The 23,013-nt window shown below is 40.0% G+C and overlaps 1 protein-coding gene across 16 annotated transcripts in view; it reads right to left on the bottom strand.

The window, feature by feature from the left end:
• Window positions 1-23,013, bottom strand: part of FBRSL1 (fibrosin like 1) — a 720,596-nt gene that overhangs the window by 111,676 nt on the left and 585,907 nt on the right. For 12 of the 16 annotated variants that reach the window (XM_034791650.1, XM_034791643.1, XM_034791653.1 and 9 more), the window contains one exon: window positions 9,107-9,160. The exons of the other annotated variants lie outside the window; for them this stretch is intronic. In XM_034791650.1, the coding sequence (XP_034647541.1) occupies window positions 9,107-9,160 (54 nt within the window). The remainder of the gene's footprint in view (window positions 1-9,106; window positions 9,161-23,013) is intronic. 16 annotated transcript variants of the gene reach the window in all.

Raw genomic sequence — 23,013 nt, 5'->3', positions numbered from 1 at the left:
AATTATAATTTACAAGTGCAATCAACTAGAAAATAACTCCCCTACTTGCTAGCAAACGTATTCAAAGACTGAAAACCAGCTTTGCTCAGTGGACACTGGCACGCAAAGAAACTTTGGTTCAGTTTTAAACACCAAAGCATCAAGGGGTGAAATTCTGTCCCCATTGCAGTCAGCAGCAAAACTCCCATTAACTTCTATGGGGCCAGGGTGTTTGAGCCTGTTTAGACAATTCATTAACTATTATTTCAAAGACACACCTTTTCGTGGGATTCCCAAAGGCCTTTTGAATTTTGACTTAAATGCTTGGATTATTTTTACAATTCCAGTTATGGGTTCTTTGTTCGGAGGGAGTTAAGCAACACAAAGCACACAGAAAGAGAACAATGGATGGTATTACCATGCATGATTTGCCTTAAAAAAAAATCCTCTCTCTTTTCACAAAGTTATAGATCCAATTTCAGTCTTTATTATTACTTTGCCATTTAAGAAAGTGGCTCTTCATTTTAATAAAGGAAATGGAGCTTCATATTTCATCAAGTGCTAAAATACTCTCAGTAATACAGGAGGCAAAAAAAATAAACCAAACCAAACAAACAGGGAAAGGCTGTTTTGTTAGATCCTCTTGCTGCCCCAAGTTCAAAGGGAGAGGGACAAAATCATATTTTCCACACTTAGAAAACCCTATTCATTTTTGGGATTGATCCAATTGATGCTAGGCTGGATAGCACAAGTGCACCTAATCACATCTAGTGAGAACATGGGAAGACTGTTTCGCTCCTTACGAGAACCCAAGAGAATGCCTCATCAAAGCCATATTATGTTTCACTCCCCACCAAACTCACGAAACTCCTAGGCCAAATTCAGAGCAACACTTAACTTAGATGCCAAGCAAGTGTGTGTAAGTCAGTCTGAGTCTAAACTGCCTTAGACTCCTGATCTTGCACCATTGAGATCAATAAGACTTTTGCCATTGACTTCAACAGGAGCAGGTTTTTAAATTACATGCTGAATAGCCTGAACACAGCGTAAGAAGTGTGCATGTGTGTGTACCTACCCTTTTCCACATCCAGCTCCTAGTAGCTTTTTCTGCTACCTTCCTCTTTTCTGACTCCGTACTGTATAAGTTATACTGATTTAAGACTTCCTTGGACCCTGTAATGTACACCACTGTAAGCATCAGAAATTGGCCCTCTGTATCCACTGACAAAATACAGCATCTACCTCGAACTCTCTCCCTATGAGTCACTCCGTCTCTCGTTACAATCTTTGTGTTTACCTTAGCGTATGACTAACTCTACTCTCTTCCCCTCCTTACTGCATCACCATAACGAGTTCTGCAGCAACAGCCATACTGGCAACTTTATTGCCCTTTACTGTACAGTTGGCTTTGTTAAGCATTTTGGCTCCCTGGTCTACTTCTCTCTTTAAAGGATTTTGTGGTGTATCTAAAAAGATTGCCCTAAAAAATTAACTGTATCATATTTGATGTTGAGGGGGACAAGTGAAATCCAATCCCTGAATCAAAACTAAATAAACAAAAGATTCAGAGAGTGTTGTGCAGTTTACCTTTGAAAAAATTATTATTAAAGGCCTGTATTGCCACAACAGTTCACTGTTCAGTGAAGTTACTGTATTCACTTCAAAATGGAAATTCTAATTAGTTTTGTTGGCTGGAACTGCTGATATATGGCAGTTTAAACAGCATTACTGAAATTGCATTTCTTGTCTAAGCTGACCAACAGCTCTATTACTTGACAGCTTTTTCTATTAGGCCCTGTCTACACGCCTGCTGGAGCCAAATTAACAAGATCCATGTTTACACATGGTTCTTGCTGGCATGGAGTGAACACGGTTTTGTAAAATGGTTTATAACACCACTCCATCCCTGTGCATTCTGGCCAGGGAAACCAAGGTAGTTGCAACCTGAGACCACACATCATGTTTAAACATGGATCAAATGCTAGCATAGGCAGGGATTTACAACAACATGCACTGAGTGGCAGATCTTTTTGTTTAGAATTCTTGTTTATGGCATCCATGCTGCAAAACATGATATTGCATTAAGCAGATCCTCGCAAAACCAGGCAGCTCTGCTGTGGAGGCCATGGGGAGAGCTAAGAAAAGTCTTAGGAGGCTCTCAGGCCTACACTGCGCAGTGGAAGACACATTCACCTGTTTCTGAATTCTCAATTCAATGCTGGCAAATGCAAAGTTTCCAGTTGCAAATGCTCGGTCTTTTAAACCAGAAAAATTATAGTCGCCCTGACAATGCTGTTTCTTAATAGCAGTCTCTGAAAATCATGCCCTTTTAAGGCATCTCAAGCTGGGCACCCAAGAGCAAGTCACTTTTGAAAGACCTGGCCGAGGATCCTGTTATAACAGGACATGATTATGAAGGGTGCCTTTTGCGTTATTTTCTATGCTTGGAAAAGACACTCAATCAAGGCTCACTAAGTGCTCTCTCCTACATTCCAAAACATCCACCTGAACTGTACATGCAGCTTGTTTGTGTCTTTGCCTTTCCAAGCTCTTGGGGGCAGGGACTAAGTTATGTTTTGAACACTAATACCTGGCCCTGGCTATATTATAGGACTTGGTCACCTATAGATCTCAAACAATTTTGAATACAAAGATAAGTTGTGTTATCCCCATTTTACAGATGGGAAGACTGAGGCACAGAGAGCTGAAGTGACTTGCCCTGCATCACATGGCAGGCCAGTGGCACAGCTAACAGAACCCAGGTCTCTTGACTCTCAGGTCCACTGGATAATGCTGCTTGTGTCTTTTTACAGATGCACAAAGCTGTGTAGTAGATCTCTGGTTAGTGTAAAGCGAGACAATGTGCTAATTCTGAGATTTTTTTAAATACATTACATTCTGAATCTTGCTAAAAGTAAAAATAATAGTAAATAATAGTAAATGGAGCTTGTAGCCACATAGAAGAGAGATTTATACTGAAACATCAGAATCTTGAAAATCGGGAGGACATTTCCAGACAAATTTCAAACCAGATCAAAAAGAAAAAGGAAAAAAAAAAAAGAATTCAATACAAAAAAAAGCAAAAGAGCTTCTTAAACTGCCATTTAAATCTCTCAATTCTCTTGCATGCTATTTCTAGGAAAGGGTTTTAGCTGTGATGAAGGGAGTTGTGAGACAGAAGTATGATATGCTACGTTTTCATGATTCTTTTCATGTAGCAGAGAGTAAAATCCTTGCCCCTCTCTCTCTCCTTGGGCCATTCAGCTTTCCCAGGTAATGTAAAGCCATTCTCGCACTGGGTGGCCCTACTCTCCCAGGATCTTAATGTTTAATTGTCACAAATCAATTCCAGCCTCGATCCTCACACTGCTATTCCTCCCCTCCCCCCGTCCCTCCTTCTTTAAACTGATCGTAGCCTGGGATCCTTTCATGTTGCTCAATTCATCTTTGGACACACTGCCAAGATAACAAAGAGGTGGCAACACGCACTGCTTGTTGCAACCACTATGATGAGTCGACACCTTGCCAGAAGGCTGGTCTAAAAATTTTAATTGTATATGTGTGCGTTCATGCCTCCTATTTTATTTTATATTTTTGTTCAGCTGGAATTAATCAAGAATGATAAACACTGTTTGTCTCCCGGAAGCAGCAATGGGGGAGATGAAATATGCCTCTTAAGCTTATCAGCTTCAGTGCCACTGACGAGAAAGCTGGCTTCTAAGCCCTGGGATAATGGGCGTCCTTTCAGGAAGGTATCAGAGGTCTCAGGAGGGGAGACAACACAATAGTGTGACCTTCAGCTAATAAAGCCAACCCTAGAGTCCAAAGAAGCTTGGGGAATATTGACAAAAGTTCATATTTACAACAGCCTGGATTCCTTCTAGACACCATTACCAATTTAGACAGCCAAAGCCAACACACACACACACACACAAAGCCCATCTCTTTTCCTCTCTCCCTTTCTCCCCCATGCTAGCTGCAAAAATGAGTTGGAGCATGGCAATTCTTCACTAACAAGGCACTGAAATCACAACCCTCCCTCTCCCCCATCAACATCTTTTATAATGGAGTTATTTTTTTGACACAAAATAGAATAAAAATTTGCTTTCCACCTCACTACATGGTATTGTCCTCTACATAAGAGGGGGAAAGAGGGCCCCTGTAATGGATTCTCAGTGCACCATCGTATCAGCATGTCTGCTGATATGTTTATAATGATCTAAAGAAAAGACAGCCAACTTATTTTAAAACAAGAACAATTTTTTTTAAAATGGGCTCTAGCAATAAATGCAATCACCATTAGAATTAAGAAGCCAAAGCTCTTGGGGGCAGGGACTGACTTTTGTTCTGTATTTGAACAGTGTCGAGCACAGTCGGGTCCAGATTCATGACTGGGTCTCCTTAGTGCTACTGCAATTCAAATAACTAATATTAATAATAATACAGACCTTGTCCATGCTGAAGATGGAACTGTGCTAGCTGGCTGTTTCTGGCATCTCTCTAAAATTTCACAACAGCACGAGGGATTTCGATTCTGTTCCACCACCGTGAAAAACATGTTACCCTAACTGTTCTATTGATACTCTCTACTCCCCTAACAATCAGGTAGCCTGCCAAAGTTTTATCTTTGATCTCATAATTATCATAGAAGCTGTGACCAAGTCCATTCACCTGCAAATCCAGAACCTTATTCCCTTGATAAAGGATCTACCAGACATTAAAACCAATATAAAATTAATCTTAGCCATTTTTTAATTTCAGCATATCACCAGTAAAAGAGAGAGAAAATAAAAGCCACTTAAACATCTTTCCAAATATTTTTCTATCACAAAGGTGACTTTATATCTCTGGTGGTCTCATTAACAGCTTCAATATGTAATAGGAGACATCACTACACAAGTGTCTGGAAGATGGAAGAAGAAAACTCATGACAGCTCCACAGAGCTAATAAAATGGCTCATTTCTATTTCTTTCCTTCCCAGATGGGATCTATTTTAATTAACATCTACACAAATAACACTTCTTCTCTGTTTACTATGGACTGGACAGCTCACAAATAGTCTTCCAAATCCCTCTAGTCATTGCATGGTAACCTCTGTATAGTCTCCTTAGCCATTCAATATACACTTGTTCTCAAGAGAGTTCAGGAGATAGAGCTGGGCTGTATTAAAAGTGGCCCAATTATACATTTATGCTGTGTTTAGTGTTGTCCCACAAACAAGGTGACTGGTTGTATGATGGCATACGTGGGCGCTAGAGAGCTCAGGGGATCGATAATTGGAGAAAAAGCTTCCGTTTAAGGTCACTGTTTCAAATCTGGCCTGGTTCTATACTGGTGTAGCATAAATCCAGTTCCCAGCAGATAGTTATCCATATCCCCAGTGTAGAAGCGCTGGCAATGCTGTAGTTGCACTGGCACTCGAAACAATGACCAGATTAGCTGCCCTCCATCCTCACTCTCAACATTTGCTCCAGAATTATTTGTACTGGTGACAAACAGAGGCGAGGTGACAAAATCCACGATAATACTAATTTAGGAGGAGCCGCACATACCAGTGAGAATGGAGAAGTAATACCAAGAAAGCTAGCAAGTCAAACATCAGCAGAAAAATAAAATCATATTCATCTTGGTAAAATGCAAGTTTAAATAGCTGGGAAAAAATAATCCAAAGCCATTAGATTCAATGTGAAGAAGAAACGTGGAAGAGTGAGATGTATTAGGTTGTGGAATAGTCTCCTGTGTGAAGCAGGGAGTATTTCCTTGGGACGATTAGAACCGGACTGGAGAAGGCACTAGATGATTATGCTATAGCAGACAACCCTGCATTAGTAGGGGGATAAACTGAATGGTCTTTGAGGTCTTTTAAATTAATAACTTCTATGACTGAAAGGAGATGTTGCAGCAGCTGGTATAAAGGATTCAGACCGCACTCCACACACTTGTCAATGTCACCTCATTATACATTGCTCCAAATATGAGGTCTTTCTTCTTTTTATACCGCTCCTATTACTGAGGCACTACGTCATATTCCTCCCTCTCCCCAGGTTTTAGAACCAAATTGTTTATTTTATTTATTTTTAGGGCTTGCTGTCATGGGTGGGACAATGGTGGAAAGGATGAAATGCTGCCAGAGCAAGTGCTATCACCACTGTGAAGACAAAGTAGACCTGGCCTTTGGATATCACAAGGATACCGTTCTGCCAGTGCTCTGCAAGCAGTGTATCTAGACCTACATCTTTGTTAGGATACGGACAGCCAGCATGTGCACGTGGTTTATTTCAGCACTAAACGAGAGTCCCATGCTATCCAGGAAATACACCTCCCAAATAGTGTGGCACAATTACAAAATGCAGCAATCTAAGTCATCTTTGAGACAAGAAAGGAAATACTTTAGGATTCAGGGATTGTTAAGAATAATGGATTTAATATCGGCCAAGACCAAGCTTGGAATCCAGAGGCAACTATTTCCTTCAGAGTTTCTCCTGACTGACTGCTAGGCATTTTACTAAAGATTTCTCTTGTGCAACTGCCTGACTAAAATACAGCACACCCTTACCATAAAGCCCTTTGTTACAACATCTTTGCTATAAAGCTGTAAACCTTGGCTCCCAAGTACATTAAATCCTTATAAACCTGCCTTCATTTTAACCGTGCAATATTTCAACACACAAAGCGTTTCTTCTGAAAGATAGCACTTTAATGAGGAGAGGGGTAAAATATATAAACCAAACCTCATTATAGCCTAATTTCTGGGAGATAAGCAAGCTGTTATAAAACGAAGGCATGGCAATCGCATTTCATACGTCTTGACGGTTTAACTCTCTTAAAGAGCCCTGGCCACATTGAGGATGAGGTGTTTTGTTTTGTTTTTTTAATGTATTGGGCCACAACCAGAATTTCGGCTCTGCTGTCAGCTACATATTATGTGTTTTGTAGACGGTCACAAATTGTGATGTCAAACACTACTGAAGCTTAACAAAATGACCTGTCCACTGGAAGTTAAGAGGCTGATTACAAGTTAGTATAGACACACATACCCTTAAGCCTTGTCCACATGCGGCTTTAACTATGCTGGTACAGTTAAAGTGGCAACTCCCTCCCCAGTATATACACAATTATATCAGTATAAAAGGTCAGTGAAGTAAAATAAACTTTGTCAGGTATAAAGTGCCCTTATACCAGTATAACTGTGTCTATGCTAGGGCTTTTACTGGCATAACTATATTGGCTAAAACTAACCCCCTCAAATCACACACTTTGTTGACAATACTTATACCAGTAACATTTTTAAAGTTTTAGGCTTTAGACTGTGAGCTTCTCCAGCCAGAGACTGTCTCTTCTAGAATGTCTGGATCATGCCTAGCACATGGATTCTCAATGTGAGGCTCATAAACAGGCGTTAAGGAATATGACTATCCTGCCCTTTTCTTATTGCTAAGTGGAAGGAGATGGAGGAGGGAGTGCCAATGTGAGAAAGGTTGAACATACTGCGAGTGCTACCACAGACCAATACATAATAATAAATATCTAGGCATTTGAATATTAGACAGCTGTGCTAATTATATACACACCCCTCCATCTTGATAGCCAACAAGAATGGTGAAAAGACAGAAAAAAAGTCTACGACCTTTTAAAAATGGGTTTCTGGCATATTAGGATGGTTATAAAAATGTTTACTGAATGTGGAAGGTGTTTTGTTTTTTTTTTTTTTAAATAGGAAAATTCAATTATTTTCCATAAAACATCAAAAAGAAAAAAATGACTGAGCAAGCAAACATAATAGGACAAAATCTTCTTTCAGAGAATGAGCTATTTGCCTACCACAAAGAACACCATGAACTAGAATGGTTTAGAGGACTCCAACCTTTTTGCAGTCTTAATTTAATCAAGAAACCATCATTGATTATAATTCTTCTAGCCCAGCCTGCTGGCTCTCACGGCTGAAAAGAAAGCTTAGCAATGATTAGGTATTTACTACAATCGATAAAGAAAATAGTGAAAGATTAGTGTAAAGGTAACTGGAGAGGAGAATGGCTTAAAAAAAACACACAGCCAGGAAAGGCACTTCATTCCGTCTTTGATTTGCAAAGTCCATTTATCATCAGAAAATGGGAACGTTAGTTGAGGCACAGTCAGAAAATTAAACCAAACAAACAATGAAACCCATGAGGTTCTTTTGTTCCTGGATGTTCTGTTTTGGACAGTAATGTAGGAGGATCAGAATTTCGGCAAAGGATAGTCTTGACTGCTATCACATGATCTGGGTCAACAGCAGGGTGAAACCCTGCCACTGTTACTATAACCAGGTTAAGATAATTATTTCCCCTTATCTCCTTGCTATAGCTCATAATAAATGAAATTCTGGACTGAAGGGAACATATTTTTCCTGACTGATCATTAATACAGATTTCAGCACTAAATACACAGCTCTCTCTACTGTAACAGACAAGTTTTTGCAATTGCAGATTTTAGAGAAGGCCTCCTAGGGGGACATAAGACCCCCAATACTCGAGCTATAGAATTAGAAGCAATAACCTGGCTTTGAATCCAGTCCCCATATACTTTCCCATCTTCAAATTTTACTGACAAGATTATCTCTTCAAAGCCTACAGTGAAGGAACAAGAGATTTTTTTCCCCCTTAAGTCACACAAGACTTATCCAGCTCATAATGACATTGCCACAGGAAAAGACTGTGGGTTGGACAAGTTTGAATCAGTCTGTCAAAAAATCACAGAAAGCCTAGTGTTAAAGTACACTAGCATGTGTCTTCTATTAACTCAACGTTTCTGTTTACTTTCATAAATTTTTCCCCTTAACCATACAATTAAATTGGTAAAAACTATTATTGGGTGCAGACACCACTTCATTTTACAGCATTCCATTTTCGTTTGTTAATGACGGAGAAATTGGGGTTTTGGAAGGCTGACCTGGGGCACGTGACAAGCCTGTAACAAGGCCCTGAGCTAACAAGTTAGCCTTTAGCTGCCATGGAACTGTCAACAGAGCACTGGCTTGGAGACAGACAGAAAGAAAGAGCAAAAGACAGAGAAAAAGACCAATTCAGCGGAGAGAAACCAAGCTAAATCAGTCCCAAGTGCTCATGTTGGAGAGACTTGATCTCATACCTTGCTTGTTATCAAGCCACTCCTGATACGAGGCAGCTCCAGTTCCGTTGAGGTCTACAGACAAAACAAAAAGTTTCATTCATATCAAACACAAATAGTAGAAACCTTGTTTAAATGGCAACCTTCCTGGAGCAGTATATTATCTGTGCATGGCCCTAGTGGTTTAAATAGGCAGTGCTGTATCGCATCAACCCAGGGTGGCGAGTTTCTTTGTCCTTAGGAGTAAGTGCATGGCACTGTTCCTCCAACTCTGCCCATCTGGTTCCATGCTGGTGAGGGGCTAGGGGATGGAAATACTGAAGGAGAGAAGAGGGGTAGGGAAATGCCATACTGGGTAGGTTCCCCAACCAAAGGAACACTGGCATACAAAATTTGTACAGAGTGTCCCTTTAAGGCCCACAAACATAATAAATCAGTGGTTCTCAAACAGTGGTCTGGAGAACACTTGCTTATAGTTTGTGGAAAGATGGCTGGTCCCAGGGTGCTGACTCTCCTTTTGGTTTCTAGCCACTGTGTCACATTAAAGAAACTAAAAATACATTACCATATTTTCCTAACATTACTTTTCCCCATAAGCAATTGCTGTAGTTGCCAAAGACGTTATTTGATCATCAGTGGGAGGGGAGATGGTCCACGAGACACTTACTCTATTAAGAGCTGCCTCACACAATGAAAAAAAATGGTGGAATCTCTGTTATTAACTGTAGTAACAACCAATCTTTGAAATAATCATTATTAGCAAGGTTCTAAAGGCGCTCCTATATCAGCATGCAAAGTGACAGAACCCCTGTATACATGGGGATTTTGACTATATTTAATAACATGGTTTAAACTCCTTTATAGCAGAACCAGGTTCCAACATGGCTTGGACATAGTGTGAACAGATTCAAGTAGGGTTAAAAAACCCGATATGTTTTTCCACCTGGACATAAAATTGTTTGGCATTCACGCCAGCAATCTAAACCATATTATAATCCAATTCAGCCACAATATAGTTTGGATAGTCCTTAAAGCAAGGTTGTAAAACACACCCAAAAACCTGTGTAAATTAAGGCTTTTTTGAGGCCTGTATGCACTGGACACCTAGTTACTAAATACAGGTAGTAACGAGGTTGAGTCCAGACATGGTGCACAGCAGGATTCCTCACAGTGTGAATGCTCCATGTTTAAATCTTGCTCATGAGCAGGACTGTAACATGATTATCAGGCTGTAGCTGGGATTTAACTCAGCTCTGCTGTGCAAATGGGGCCATCTAAGCATGTCAATTGTCTCAACCTGGTTACGCTTAATGTGGCTCTCGCTGCATTGGTGACAGGACCTTCACTAGCATAGTTTTAACTGTAGTCATTAAATGATTGCATACATAGGATTTGACGTTAACACCCCATTCATCCCTACTATTTCAGTCTAGTTGTCGGTAGATACACAAGACAGCAGTGGGCAAATCTGTTTATGAAGACAACCTTCACCGTGCAGAAGGAATAGGAGGACTGCGCTCCTAGACAATGATTCCCAAACATCAATTACATTTCTGTCCCTACAAAATTGGAACAGCTCCTTAAAAACATAACGCTCTGCTATTCCTTGTGTGTATTGCAAGTGCAATTCCACAAAAGCTGGCCTTGTATCTTTGCTTAGCAAACAGCTGGCAATGGCTCCTGGCGCTCACACAGAGATTCAGACTGGATTTATAAGGTTTCACATTCAGCAATACTATTTAATGAACAAAAAGGAAAAATTTAAAGTTGCCCCAATGTTTATGTTGTGTAAATCTGAGATAATAGATCTTCTCCCTAATCCTAATGAGGTCTTCCCATTAAAATCTTTATTAGCTTCTAGCTCAGCATATTGCCAAAAGGCTCGTCACAGTTTCCCTATCGCTCAGTACCAAGATCTGCTTTAACTTTTACAAATAGCTCTGAGATATTTCCCAGCTTATCAGCATTGCCAAGCAGGCTGTCTTATCATTACTATTGCAGATAAAATAAATGAGCTCGGGATGATATGAATAATGGCATTTTCTGTAGGCTGGTTTCCCATTACATTTTCAACAGATTGTAGATTTAAACTTGAGCACACAAAAAAAGGAGAGGGAGAGGATTTATTTTAAAATTTACCTTTGTTGCCTTAGTGTCTAGCATGTATTTTTAAGCTCACATGAAAAGAGCAGGCAATTAATTTTGAAAGGAACTAGAAAAGCCTCAATTCTCCTTCTCTGAAAATCCCCAAATGCACAATTACTTCTGGGACGTTTCTTCAGCTGCATTTGGTGGATAGTGGCAAGGACAACACTGCACACTGCCTAATGAAGCCATCTTCATTAGTATCTTCCTTTCTCTAGCTGCTACGTGTATCAATCAGACTGGGAATTGAAATCACAAAAAGCAACAGAATTGTATCTGAATAAAAAGACTGGGCGACAGAGGTCTCCATAGCCTTCTTGTGTCTGATTAGACTGTGCACATGTGGCATATTAATAGTACAGGGAGAGTTTAACACATCAAAAACTAGGGCAATAAAGAGACCAGAAAGCTGAAAGACCAATACATCTCTCAGTTTTCATGCCAACAAGCAGGGAGGTCATATTCTGATAACCACTTTTCGTCTGGAAATCACTACAGGGTTAAATGCTTTCCCGTTCCCCAAATTTCTAGCCCTGTCACAGCATCAAGGTTATCTATTATTGGCAGTGACAGGTGAAAATTAATCTCCTAATTATTTCTTGCTGCATAATCTGCACTGAAGAAGTAACATAAAGGGATTACAGTGCACCATCTATGGAAGGCTTTTCTAGGGAACCAATCATATAGTGGGATAGGAGGCAGGTGTTAAAGAGGTATTTGTGAAAGATTTCCAACTATTCCGCAGACAAACTACATTACAGCTTTATTACCTAGAGCTTTGGAGTGAGGATCCACTTGTAGGTGACCTAATGGCACAGTCTTTATTCTGTTGTTGATTACTTAGGGAAGAATAATGATTTGTACATAACGTGTCTTCTGGGCAGGAGGGCGTTGTGTATCAAGTGCTAGAAAACTATTACAGCAAACATAACTAGTCACTGCAGGAGTGTAGTCCAAGAAGAGATTTAATTTTCCCCACAGAAGCACTATGAAATTACCAGCCTTTGGCTGCAAATAACCATCCTTTCTCCCACACCACTTAATACAAGATACAAATTCTTGTAGCTACTTGGAACTACAATCTAAGTCAATGATGAGATGAGGCTGGTAAAGGTTTGCCAGCCACATTTTCAATAATGCATAAATGATCCTTTGTAACACGCTTTACACAAAAACACAAACTAAACTGTGTGCTTTTAAACGTAAACATTTTTAAAAAAATCTTCACTTTACAAGCTAGACAGGAACATCTTTGACTTCAATGTAAAAATCTCAGTTGTCTTGAAATGACGGAGTTACAGTAAACTCCATCACTTCAACTCACTTTGCATGTGCACAAAAGCAGGTTTTATTTTTAAAAGACCAAATGTTGTATTAAGCTTTAGCCTTTTCAAAGCAGCCTTAAAAGCAGAACAGGGTGGGTTTTTTTAGCTTACTTTCTTTGTATTGCAATTTATGCCCTAATAAAAATATTCATATTTAAATAAGGAAAACAAACAAACAAACAGCACCTTTTTACAACCATCAAGAAACATTATAATGTAATCTTTTGACTTCTCCACATTGGTGACACATGACTGTGGTTCTGATTACCATTCCTAAGCATTGTCAAGTTCCTTCTCCAGCTGATAACACTAAGATTTCGAACCTCTCTGATGGTGGTGGTGTACTTCTTGACCTTTGCTACAGGCTTCAGAAACTGCAGTAAGTCCTTCGTGTAACCTCTCAATGTTGAAGCCTGGCACTAATTTGCATCTTTTCAGAAAAACCAAATCCTGTCCCAGCTTGGAAAAGAATGTATTGATACAACAAGCATAACCGCACTAATTTAAGTTTGAATCACCTAACTTAGGACATGATAGGTAGTTCTGAACAGATTGTTGGCACTTTAAAGAAACACAAAATAAAACTATCATAGTATAGTAAAGTTATCAGCTCCTTGAAACTGGGAGCCATGCCTGAATGAAATATTGTACTGTACTTTAATAACCACAAGGTGGCATACAAAATATGAAAAAACATTATCAATAAAGTGTTGTAAGCAGGGTTTGGCTTGAAATAAGGCAACTGCGACTTTATTTCTAGTAAAAATTGTTTAACTACACAAATCACATAATGACCAAAATCACCACTAGGGGTCACTATACTGCCTTCACTGCTTAGAATTAGCAAGGTAACACTGGTGGTTGTTTTTGAAATAAAAATAACACTTTAATGTGTTTTTATCTGCAGGAAAAATACCTGTTACTTTTTTTAAAAAACAAGCTATTTAAAAACCTATTGGAATTGCCAATATGAGTAGAGATGTTAAATTAGCACTCAAATGAAAGGACTTCCCCATTAGCTATAGAGTTCTTCTGATTCTTCATTCTGTTGATCTGCAGATTTAAAAAACTTTAAATCCACATGTAATAGCATATATAACATTGTGATAGTCTAGATTTTCACGTTCCAAGAGTTAAAAGCTCTATTTAGAATCTGAATATAAACATCTTGAACTGGTGAGAATGGGAAAAGATAGAAATGAATAATTTCCCTGTTAAAGCAATTGGCAGTGAAACTTTAAAAATATTTAATTATTTTAACAATTATTTTATTCCATGGGTGAAATTCAAGTCTTTGGAGGTCCTGACTACTAGGAGTCTGAAAACACACATCCAGCTAACTAGGCGTATTAAATCAAACAAGATTATGCATACATATGTTTGATTTAAAGATGTATTAAAATTTTGTCCCTATATGGGTAAAACCATTTGAGTTTACATTACTAAGGTTAGAGATTATCTTTTCATTCAGATCGATCTAACTCACATAAACAGAAATAACTTAATGAGGGCTGTAATAGAAGTAGAACCTTTTAATGTTTAATCTTTGGCATTAAATATGTCACACAAAATTAATGACTGTCGTTTCATATTTTTTGAAACTTTTAATTTCTTAGTAAGTTACCAAACCTCTGTAAATGTAATTACTAAAAAGAGAGATACCCCCCCCAAAAAAATCACAAAGTAATATGCCAATTTTACTATCTCTGCCAATTTTTTACAGTATTGTGTCCTGTTTACAGAAGTCTGAAGTGTAAATTATTATGCACAGGCATTTCAGGAATATGCTCCATAGCAACTTCATTATGTGATGTACAAATTCTCCCAAGGGATACTATGTAATGGCAATTTCTCCTTCCTCTCCCTAAGGATTATATTTCTCATTACATCTCCTGGTAACTGATCAGCCTAGGAAACAATTTCTGGTAAATCCATACGTTTCCCTACCTGGTTCACTGTTTCCATCCCATACTCAGCATCACAAAAGATCGCAAGAAACAATAAAATATTCTTCTATTTGTGATACCAAAGTGTTTTCCCTAATTTACCAGTAATATCTGTTGACCAATGCTATTTGGTGAGAGAGAACACATTCTGGTAAACAGCATGTCAGACTGACTTCAAGTCATTTTGTAATTTCACACAGTCATTGAAGTTAACCAGGATGTGTATTCTGTTCTGATTATACAAGTAATTTAACTTTGAAAGAATCTTCTGTGATTACTTAAAATCTGTGAGAGAGAGTGTGACCAATTTCTGCCTCATATCCAGATTGTATTATGGGTCATTCAATGTGAGGATGCTGAAAAGCAAGCCTATTTAAGGTATAAAATGAAGTATACACCTATGCTTTCGCAATGTATAATACAGCAAAGGTTAGCGCACTAAGGAATTAATTCCTTCAAGTGTAATTTTTGTCAACATATACTCCACTAAATCTCCTGCAGTTCTTTTGGTTAGGAAATAATCTAATATTTCCATGCTTTACCAAAGTTCAGTACTTCACCTCATATTCAACCTATGTACAAATTCAAGGTCAGCAAATACCAATTCATATTAAATACCTATAGGTTAGCAACAGATTTCTAAAGTATACACTGACACCTTTCCTACATTAGGGTACTGGACTTATTTGTCTTGCTGCTATTATGTTGGGCAAACATGTACTACCAGTTCTAATGGATTGTCTCTCTTTATGCAACGCCAGCTGATAGAATAACATGGGGATATATTTTGCTCATTTCATTCACTGCTGTTCATTTACAAAAATAGACTCAGCGTCCCTTGCAAAAATAAGTCTTACAATTTCACTCAATGTAATCCACCTTTAAAATAACATTTTTCAGAAATAATGGGGCAGCTGTTTTAGAGAACCGATGTTAATGCAGGACATTCTTCAAAAGAACATGAAAAAGTATATCATTTATAAGAAGTTAATGCTGTGTGTTGAAATCAAGCTTCCCTTCCTTGCAAGTCTGCATGTGGGGAAAATCGGATTTATACATATACATAAACCACTGAAGTAAACTCTGATCAGGGATGACCAGAGATTTAACTCCTTAGGAATAAGAACAGGAAGGTTCTGTTTCCATGTAATACCTTAACAGTCTTTTCCAGTTGAGCTAGACTTACTTTCAGGGGTGGATAATGAAGCAAATAAATCCAGCAGGTATTGTGGAGGGTAGACCAGCTGAGGAGTCTTGTGTTAGACAATCTCCAGGACCCAAAGCAATCATTAAGAACAGTAAGTAACTTAGATATCTAGACGTATTTGTTCTACACGATGAAGTCAAAAGGATCTCTGATACTATAATCTTTCAGGAAATAAGGACATGTACAGAGGCTAGTTATTTATCAGCCTTATGATACACATACACAATTCTTCTGTAAGATTTTGCCATTAGTTCAGAGTTTAAAAATGAATTCAAATACCCTTTTTTCCAAATTCCTTTTTCAAGACTGGTAATCTTTGATTACCCACTGATTTCATCCCTAAAAAAATGATAATTTTTAAAGATTCAATCCTGAATTTTTAATTGGATTAAATATTTCTTTCCTATTAAGTAGATGGTGGGTAAAAGTAGACACACTGATAATAACATCCATCCAAGCAGTCAACTCAAACCCTGTATTTCAATTTTGCCAACACAATTCATTAGGCTTTGGAATGCTGTTGGGGTGTTTGTTCAGCCAAATGACACCATGTTAAAATGGACAGATTCTTAAAGACCATTTTTAACTTCTTATCCTTTGTGACGAAGGAATTTTAACTGCACTGAATGAGTTAACTATCGGCTACTTTATACAGTTAAAATTTCTAACAGAAGTTTAACTTTATTTTTGTTATAATTAATTAACAGTATTCTTGGACAAATATATCTGCTACATAGTATTCTGGGACAAGGACAAAACTGCCAAGAAAATACCCAAAAGAGAGAAGCTGTGGATATTGTACTGAAGCGTTCTACGTATGTATGAACAGATTTGGTTTGGGTGGGTGGAATAAATAGGAGGTCATTTTGAGATCATGTTACTACTTTCATTCCTTCCTTACTTGCATATGAGGGCGTTTATATGACACTTTAATAGGTTCAGTTTCCCTGGTTAGTTATGCTTGGAATTGTTGATTCTAAGAAGTTTCTCAGTCATTATGCACCCCTTCCTTTGAGATGTTGAAGATCCCTTGTAAATTACAAGAAGGTGTGTGCCTTGGGGCTCTGCTAATATTACTTTATTGCTTGGATTTAATATGGTTCTCTACTTATGCATCCAAAGAAGTGGGCTGTAGTCCACGAAAGCTTATGCTCTAATAAATTTGTTAGTCTCTAAGGTGCCACAAGTACTCCTGTTCTTCTTTTTGCGGATACAGGCTAACACGGCTGCTACTCTGAAACCTACTTATGTGTTGTTTTAACCATTCCTGTTTTACATGGGCTATGTGTGGAACCCTCAACATTTACCTTCCTTTCCCTGTTGTACATCCTTCTGCAGACAGGGAAACTAGGCAATGAAACACATGCACCCCTTTCCTTCTTGTACACAATCACTACATCTGCAAGAGAAATCTCCTCCCCTGTCCCTTCTGTGAAGGCAAAGTTTCAGATGTTGTATCATTCCCAGATCCCTGATTCCGGCAGCCCTGGTCTGGAAATACAGCCCTGTGTTTGCTGATGAAGGCAACAATTCACTATTTATTATTTCCCCCTTCTTAAACTGAGGGGGAATATGTGGTTTGCACAGAAGGAGCGTGCAAAACAGATTGAAAAACAGGCTGCCTATGAAAAAGCTATTCACTTCCCAGCACATCTCAGAAGGCTCTTCCATGCTAAATCTGGTTTAAACATTAAAAAAAAATAGCCCTCCATAAATCTGCATTGAGGATTTTTTGTTTTTGTCTGTTTGTTTCAAAGCAGCCGGACGCAGTTTCTCATTTGTGCTTTTACAACGGATGCATCTGGAAAATTCACTCAAAGAAAAGAAAAAGAAACCCCATGGAAAACAGTAGGACATAATGAGAAGGACAAAACCTGTGATAAGATTCAGAAAATTAAACAACCTCGTCGATTTCACTGAAAGAGACAAAACAACACACACACACACACACAACCAACCACCATGCACCAGGCGGAAAACAGGGCGATTTCCTTCTCCTGTCTGACCGCAAAGCCACTTAACTCATCATCTCCTGGGGCAAGGAGAAAAATATTTCTAACCCTACTCACCCTCCCAGACAAAGGTGCAAAAACGAAACAATGCATGACGCCTACATGCTCTGAACTGGCCCTAGAGCGAAGACTGGGGTAGGGGCAAAGGGGTGGGGAGGGGGACAATGCATCTTCCCCAACCTTCCCCCCCAAAATGTGCTTTTACTTACCCCAGCTGCAACGCTGCCCGAGAGCCGCTACAATACAATCACAAGCACAGTTGGACAACTTCAGGAAGAAGCGATAATCCACAATGCGAAAAAGGAATAGATATATGTATATACACATACACACACATATATATATGTGTGTGTAAACACACACCCCAGGGGTGTTCGGGCGGGAATCCAGATCAGTCTTAATCCATAGACAAAATGCGCTGATCCGCTCCGGCCGGTGCTACAGGGGGGAGGCGAGCCTTGCTCTGTTTGCACAAAGAAGCATAAAAAAAAAGGGAGATGCCCTAGGATCCCGTCTCCCCCTTCCAGCCCGCACAGCCTCCGCTCTCGGCAGCCGCCGCGTCTTCCCTGTCCTCGCTGCAATCCTGGCCCCGGGAGCGGAGCGCTTCGGGTGCCAAGCAGGGATTCCGTGCGCGGGGGTGCAAAAGGACAGGGGGCAAAGCCGCTTTTTTTTATTATTTATTTCCTGTCCCGTCGTCGTCCCCCGCCCCCCAAAAAAATCGGAGATTTTTTTTTTAACTCAAAGTTTGTGCCCCCCCCTTCCCCGACTGTTGGGGGGGTTGTTTGATTTCCCTCCCCCCCCCCACCCCTCGCTTGTATCCAGAAACTCAGCTCAGGCGCCGAAGCGGGCACATGGTCCTGATCCAGACAGCGGCGCTCATTGCAAAACCAGCCCGGTTCCGATCGGCATCAGCAGGCGGCGGAGGAGCGGGGGGGCGAGGAGAGAAGAACCCGGCCCCCCCCCCCGCATCTAGGGACTCCCCCCGGCTGGAGATTTCTTCCGCTCCTTCTTGCTGGCCGTCAGGTCCTGGGAGCCATTCTTCCCACGCATGGACGGGCCAGGGACCCCGGACGAGCAGGGGCAGCAGCCCCCTGGCGGAGGCGGCGGCGCCCGGGCAAGCAGAACCCGCGCTGGCTTCTCCTCCGGCGAGCGCTGCTTCGGCGACGCCGCTCCGGAGGCAACTGCGAGCGGCTCGGTGGCAGCACTCGCTGTGGTGGCAGCGCAGCGCAGCAGGAGCCAGGCTAGACTAATCCAGGCACGAGAGACAGATCTCGCCTTCCCAGCGCCGGCTGGGGCACTCAGCCGCCCTCCTGCGAGGCGGGCTGTGCACAGAAACCTTCCCCCCCACTCGCAGCCGCTTCGTCCTCCCCTTCTCCCCCAGCCCCCTCCCCAGGAGAGCAGCGGGGTTTGTCCTCCGCAGAGCTGGAAGGGGAAAGCGTTTTGCAACCTCGATTGTCCAAATGGCACCGGGGGACACTGGATAAATTCGGATCAAGAGGAGAGAGGGGAAATATAAAAAAAAAAAAAATCAAGGGGATTTCTAAGGACTGATGGTCCCCTTGAAATGAAGGTTCCGTTGATAAATGAATGGTAATCGGTATATTAAATATACAATCATTGCATGATTGATATATTTTAATAAACGGTTACTCAACTGTTAGAGTCTGATAGGCAGGTTGCTTATAACCAACAGCAATGCTTATAACTGCCGGTAACACTTACTATTCATGTCTGCAACATCTATTAATCATTTATTAACCCTTTCTCAGTGGAAAGGGTGACATAACTAACAGCCATTGGGGGATGTGACCCCATTTTGGAAGAGAGTATATATGAAGGGGTTTCAGATCTCTGAGGTTCAGACCATGGAAGTTATAAGTAACTAGATAGATATCGTACTCAAAAAAAGACGACAGTCATTATTATATATTATAAAGGGGTGTATTATAACCCTTTCCCCTACCCTTCACCTGTCCTACTTCATTATAAGATCTTCAGGGCAGGGACATTTACTCCTCCCTGTTTGTACAATGGCTAGCACAATAGGGCCAGATCTTGGTTTGTCCCTACCATAATAAAAATGATTAATAACTAATAGAGATGTTATCTCCAGTATCTGCCAAATTCTGTCTTGTGTAATTATGTACTCACACCTAAATTCATCCTGCACTTTCACTCTGTGGATTACACTGAGAGTACCTTGAGGCAGGAATGGTATCTGTCCAATGCTTTGTAGAGAACACTCTTGGAATACCAGACTATTTTATACTTCTAGCCTAAAACTATTGTTATGCACATTAAAGGAATAGCTGTGTTCCACCCTAGAACTGGCTGCATTTCAGTGCTGGAGGAAGTGTTCTTTACATAAAATGTGAATAGTGGAGTGCTCTGAGAGCCTTCTGGTTCAAATGTAGTAAATATATGTAAATTACTGGTATAGTATTACATCATTAGGTGTGCGCATTTTATAATTATTATTATATTATATTTCTGTGTATAATTATTGTGACTATTATATTATTACATCATTATGTATGATTGTAGATACAATAAGATGCAACATTTCCAGGGATTTCTATTGACATTTAGAAATTCACAGATCATTATTATTAGTAAACCAAATGGAACAAAGGATTGCACATACAGATTATGGGACCCTAGATGTATGAAGTTTCATTATTTCTTGTGATTCTTAGCTAGGTTGGCTTGTCTCCTTCCCCCTTCTTAAGTAAAGACTCTCTGCTATGCTGGGGTTAATTTTTAAAAGCATCAGATGCAGATGAGCTAACTAACATAAGCTGCAAAGAAACCTGTTGGACAAGGATTTTCAAACCTGCCTGATAAGATGGAACCACAGAAAGAATATACACTTCAGGCCATATCTTGATACTGTTCCACACACAGAACACCCACATGCAGAGCACTCATTGAAGTCAAAGGGAGATTTGCATAAAAATAGATGGCAGAATATGGCCCTGGACCAACATCCTGATATTGAAACTGTGGTTTTCTTGTGCAACCTGGCTCCACTGCAGGTAATAATCACAGACAGGTTCTCAAATTCTGCTGCTTGTGCTGCGGGGCAGTAAAAGCGTCTCAACCCCTTACCCCGACCCTAGGTCACTAGGGTTCCTGAATTTATGGTACAGTTTCTCATGAAAGAGCAGATGTTGGAGAGAATATACATCTGTATCTTTTCAGCAAGAGAACTGGATGCCAATCAGGGTTAATTTGGGATACATTTACAAGAGTGCACAGCATGACCTGAGGTACTTCTTTATTGCCCTGCTACAGGCCTGCTAAATAGATTGGCCTACTACTACACATTAAACCTGCATGAACTTACAAATTCCAAGTTAATTTTACAGGAAGACACAGGGATAGAAAAAGGAAGAAACTTGATGTCACAAATGACATCCAGATGTGAGAACATTGTAAATAAATATCAAAAAGCTCTTCCTCCTTACTTATATTTCTTAAGGGAAAATACAGGGGAAAAGACTTATTTCTGAATTTTTAAATATAAATCATCAGTAAGGAATCTGATGATCCTGTTGTCCCTGTGCACACCAATGCCTACTGACTTTAAGGGGAATTATGCATACATAAAAACACATGGATCTGGTCCCAAGTACATATCACACTATCATCCCATACACCCAACTTGTGATAAAACGGGGTATGTGTCTGAATGGTAGGGAAGTAATTAAGTATGAAGAACAAAAGTTTAATTCTAATAACTCAGGTCAAGAGCACTGAAAATTGCACTACCAAAAAGGATGTATATAAAAATGTAGATTTAGATAAAATCTCTACAGCTATTACAAATTTCTGAGTGAAATCAATACACAAACAGTGGTGCCTCTAAAACTCGTCAGTTGCCTTAAAACAGCTAAATAACGATATGCAGTTAGACTGCCTTGGTATTTGCAGCATTAAAGGTATTTCCTTATATCAACTATACCAGTACAGTACAAGTGCAAATTCTGGAGACCATGAGGCAACCTCATCATCATCAGAAAAGCTGGCGAGTTTTAAGGCCCCTCCTAAAAATTGGGGAGGGGGCAGGAGGAGGTGTGTAGTAACGGGCAAAATAGGGAAAGATCCACTGTGAAGGATCTGCAGATTTTCCCTTTGTAGTCTCCTGACTGCCGAGAGGAAAAAATGAGAGAGAAAACTGGTTTAAAATGAGAAGGTAGGAATGTGAAGTAGAAGCAGAAGGCAGTAGAATCCACATATCACTTTTCTACAAAGGAAGGGGGATTGAAGGATAAGTGGTGCATACAGGTTGCAACCCCAGAGATTTATTTAGCATTCTCAGATCAGCCCCTAATGTACAAATCCAGATGATAAAATTGGGTGGTATTTGCTTAACCTTCCACCTCAAAGCAGGGTGGTCAGGCATCAGGTTGGAGGTGCAGTGTGAAAACTGAGCTGAGATGAAGACATGTACCGTTGTTTGTTTTCTTCATACAACATTGCCCTTCCAGGAATATCTTTTACTTATAGTAGCAAAGTATCAGACTAACTAGACCACATGAGGGACTTCATACCATGCCTGTGATAATTTCCAAGGTGCTCATATATGATATCGAGGAGCGGGTATACGTGATCAGCTAGATATTAGATGGCTATGACGATCATTTTTACTCAGATTGATCTGACACGGGCTTCAGCCTACAACAGCACGGCCTGCATCAAGACTGCTGGATCTGAGCCCTCAATTCTAAAAATGACACTCGTCCTAAATAGAAAACATTTTCCATAGAAAAGACTCTATCACACTAAAATAGTTCCTTTAAAGATAGCATGCAGCCTGTATTTTGGGGCTAAAAGCTTCCAGGGGTTGACATTCAGAGTACTGACTATAGAAAGAGAAAGCACTTAACCACAGTGTTACATAAAGACGCCATATCATGAGGAAATCAGGACTTTACATCTTTCTGTTTTACAGTCATTGGCAGGGGAGGGGTAGGAAAACACTCAGGAAGGGCCAGGTTCAATTTAAAACAACAGCAGCAGCAACAAACCAACCTCTGTCTACCTTCTGCACTGTGTGAGCCCCTCACATGAGCTTCTGCTGTGCTGAAGCCAGAGCGAGGTTTTACTGGATCTTTTACAGAATCTGTCTCTAAGCTTGTAACTGTGCTATGCATTCTCATCAGAGCCTAAAAATATAAATGAAGTGACACATAGATGTGCAGTTAACTTGTTAAAATATGCACTAATTATTTTATTTTAAAAAATTTGTACTCTGGTAGAGCAAAAAAAGTCATCGGAGTTCCGGAATGCT

Source organism: Trachemys scripta, chromosome 15, assembly GCF_013100865.1.
Source record: "Trachemys scripta elegans isolate TJP31775 chromosome 15, CAS_Tse_1.0, whole genome shotgun sequence".
Classification (NCBI taxonomy): Eukaryota; Metazoa; Chordata; order Testudines; family Emydidae; genus Trachemys; species Trachemys scripta.
This window is presented reverse-complemented; position numbering and strand designations above follow the sequence as displayed.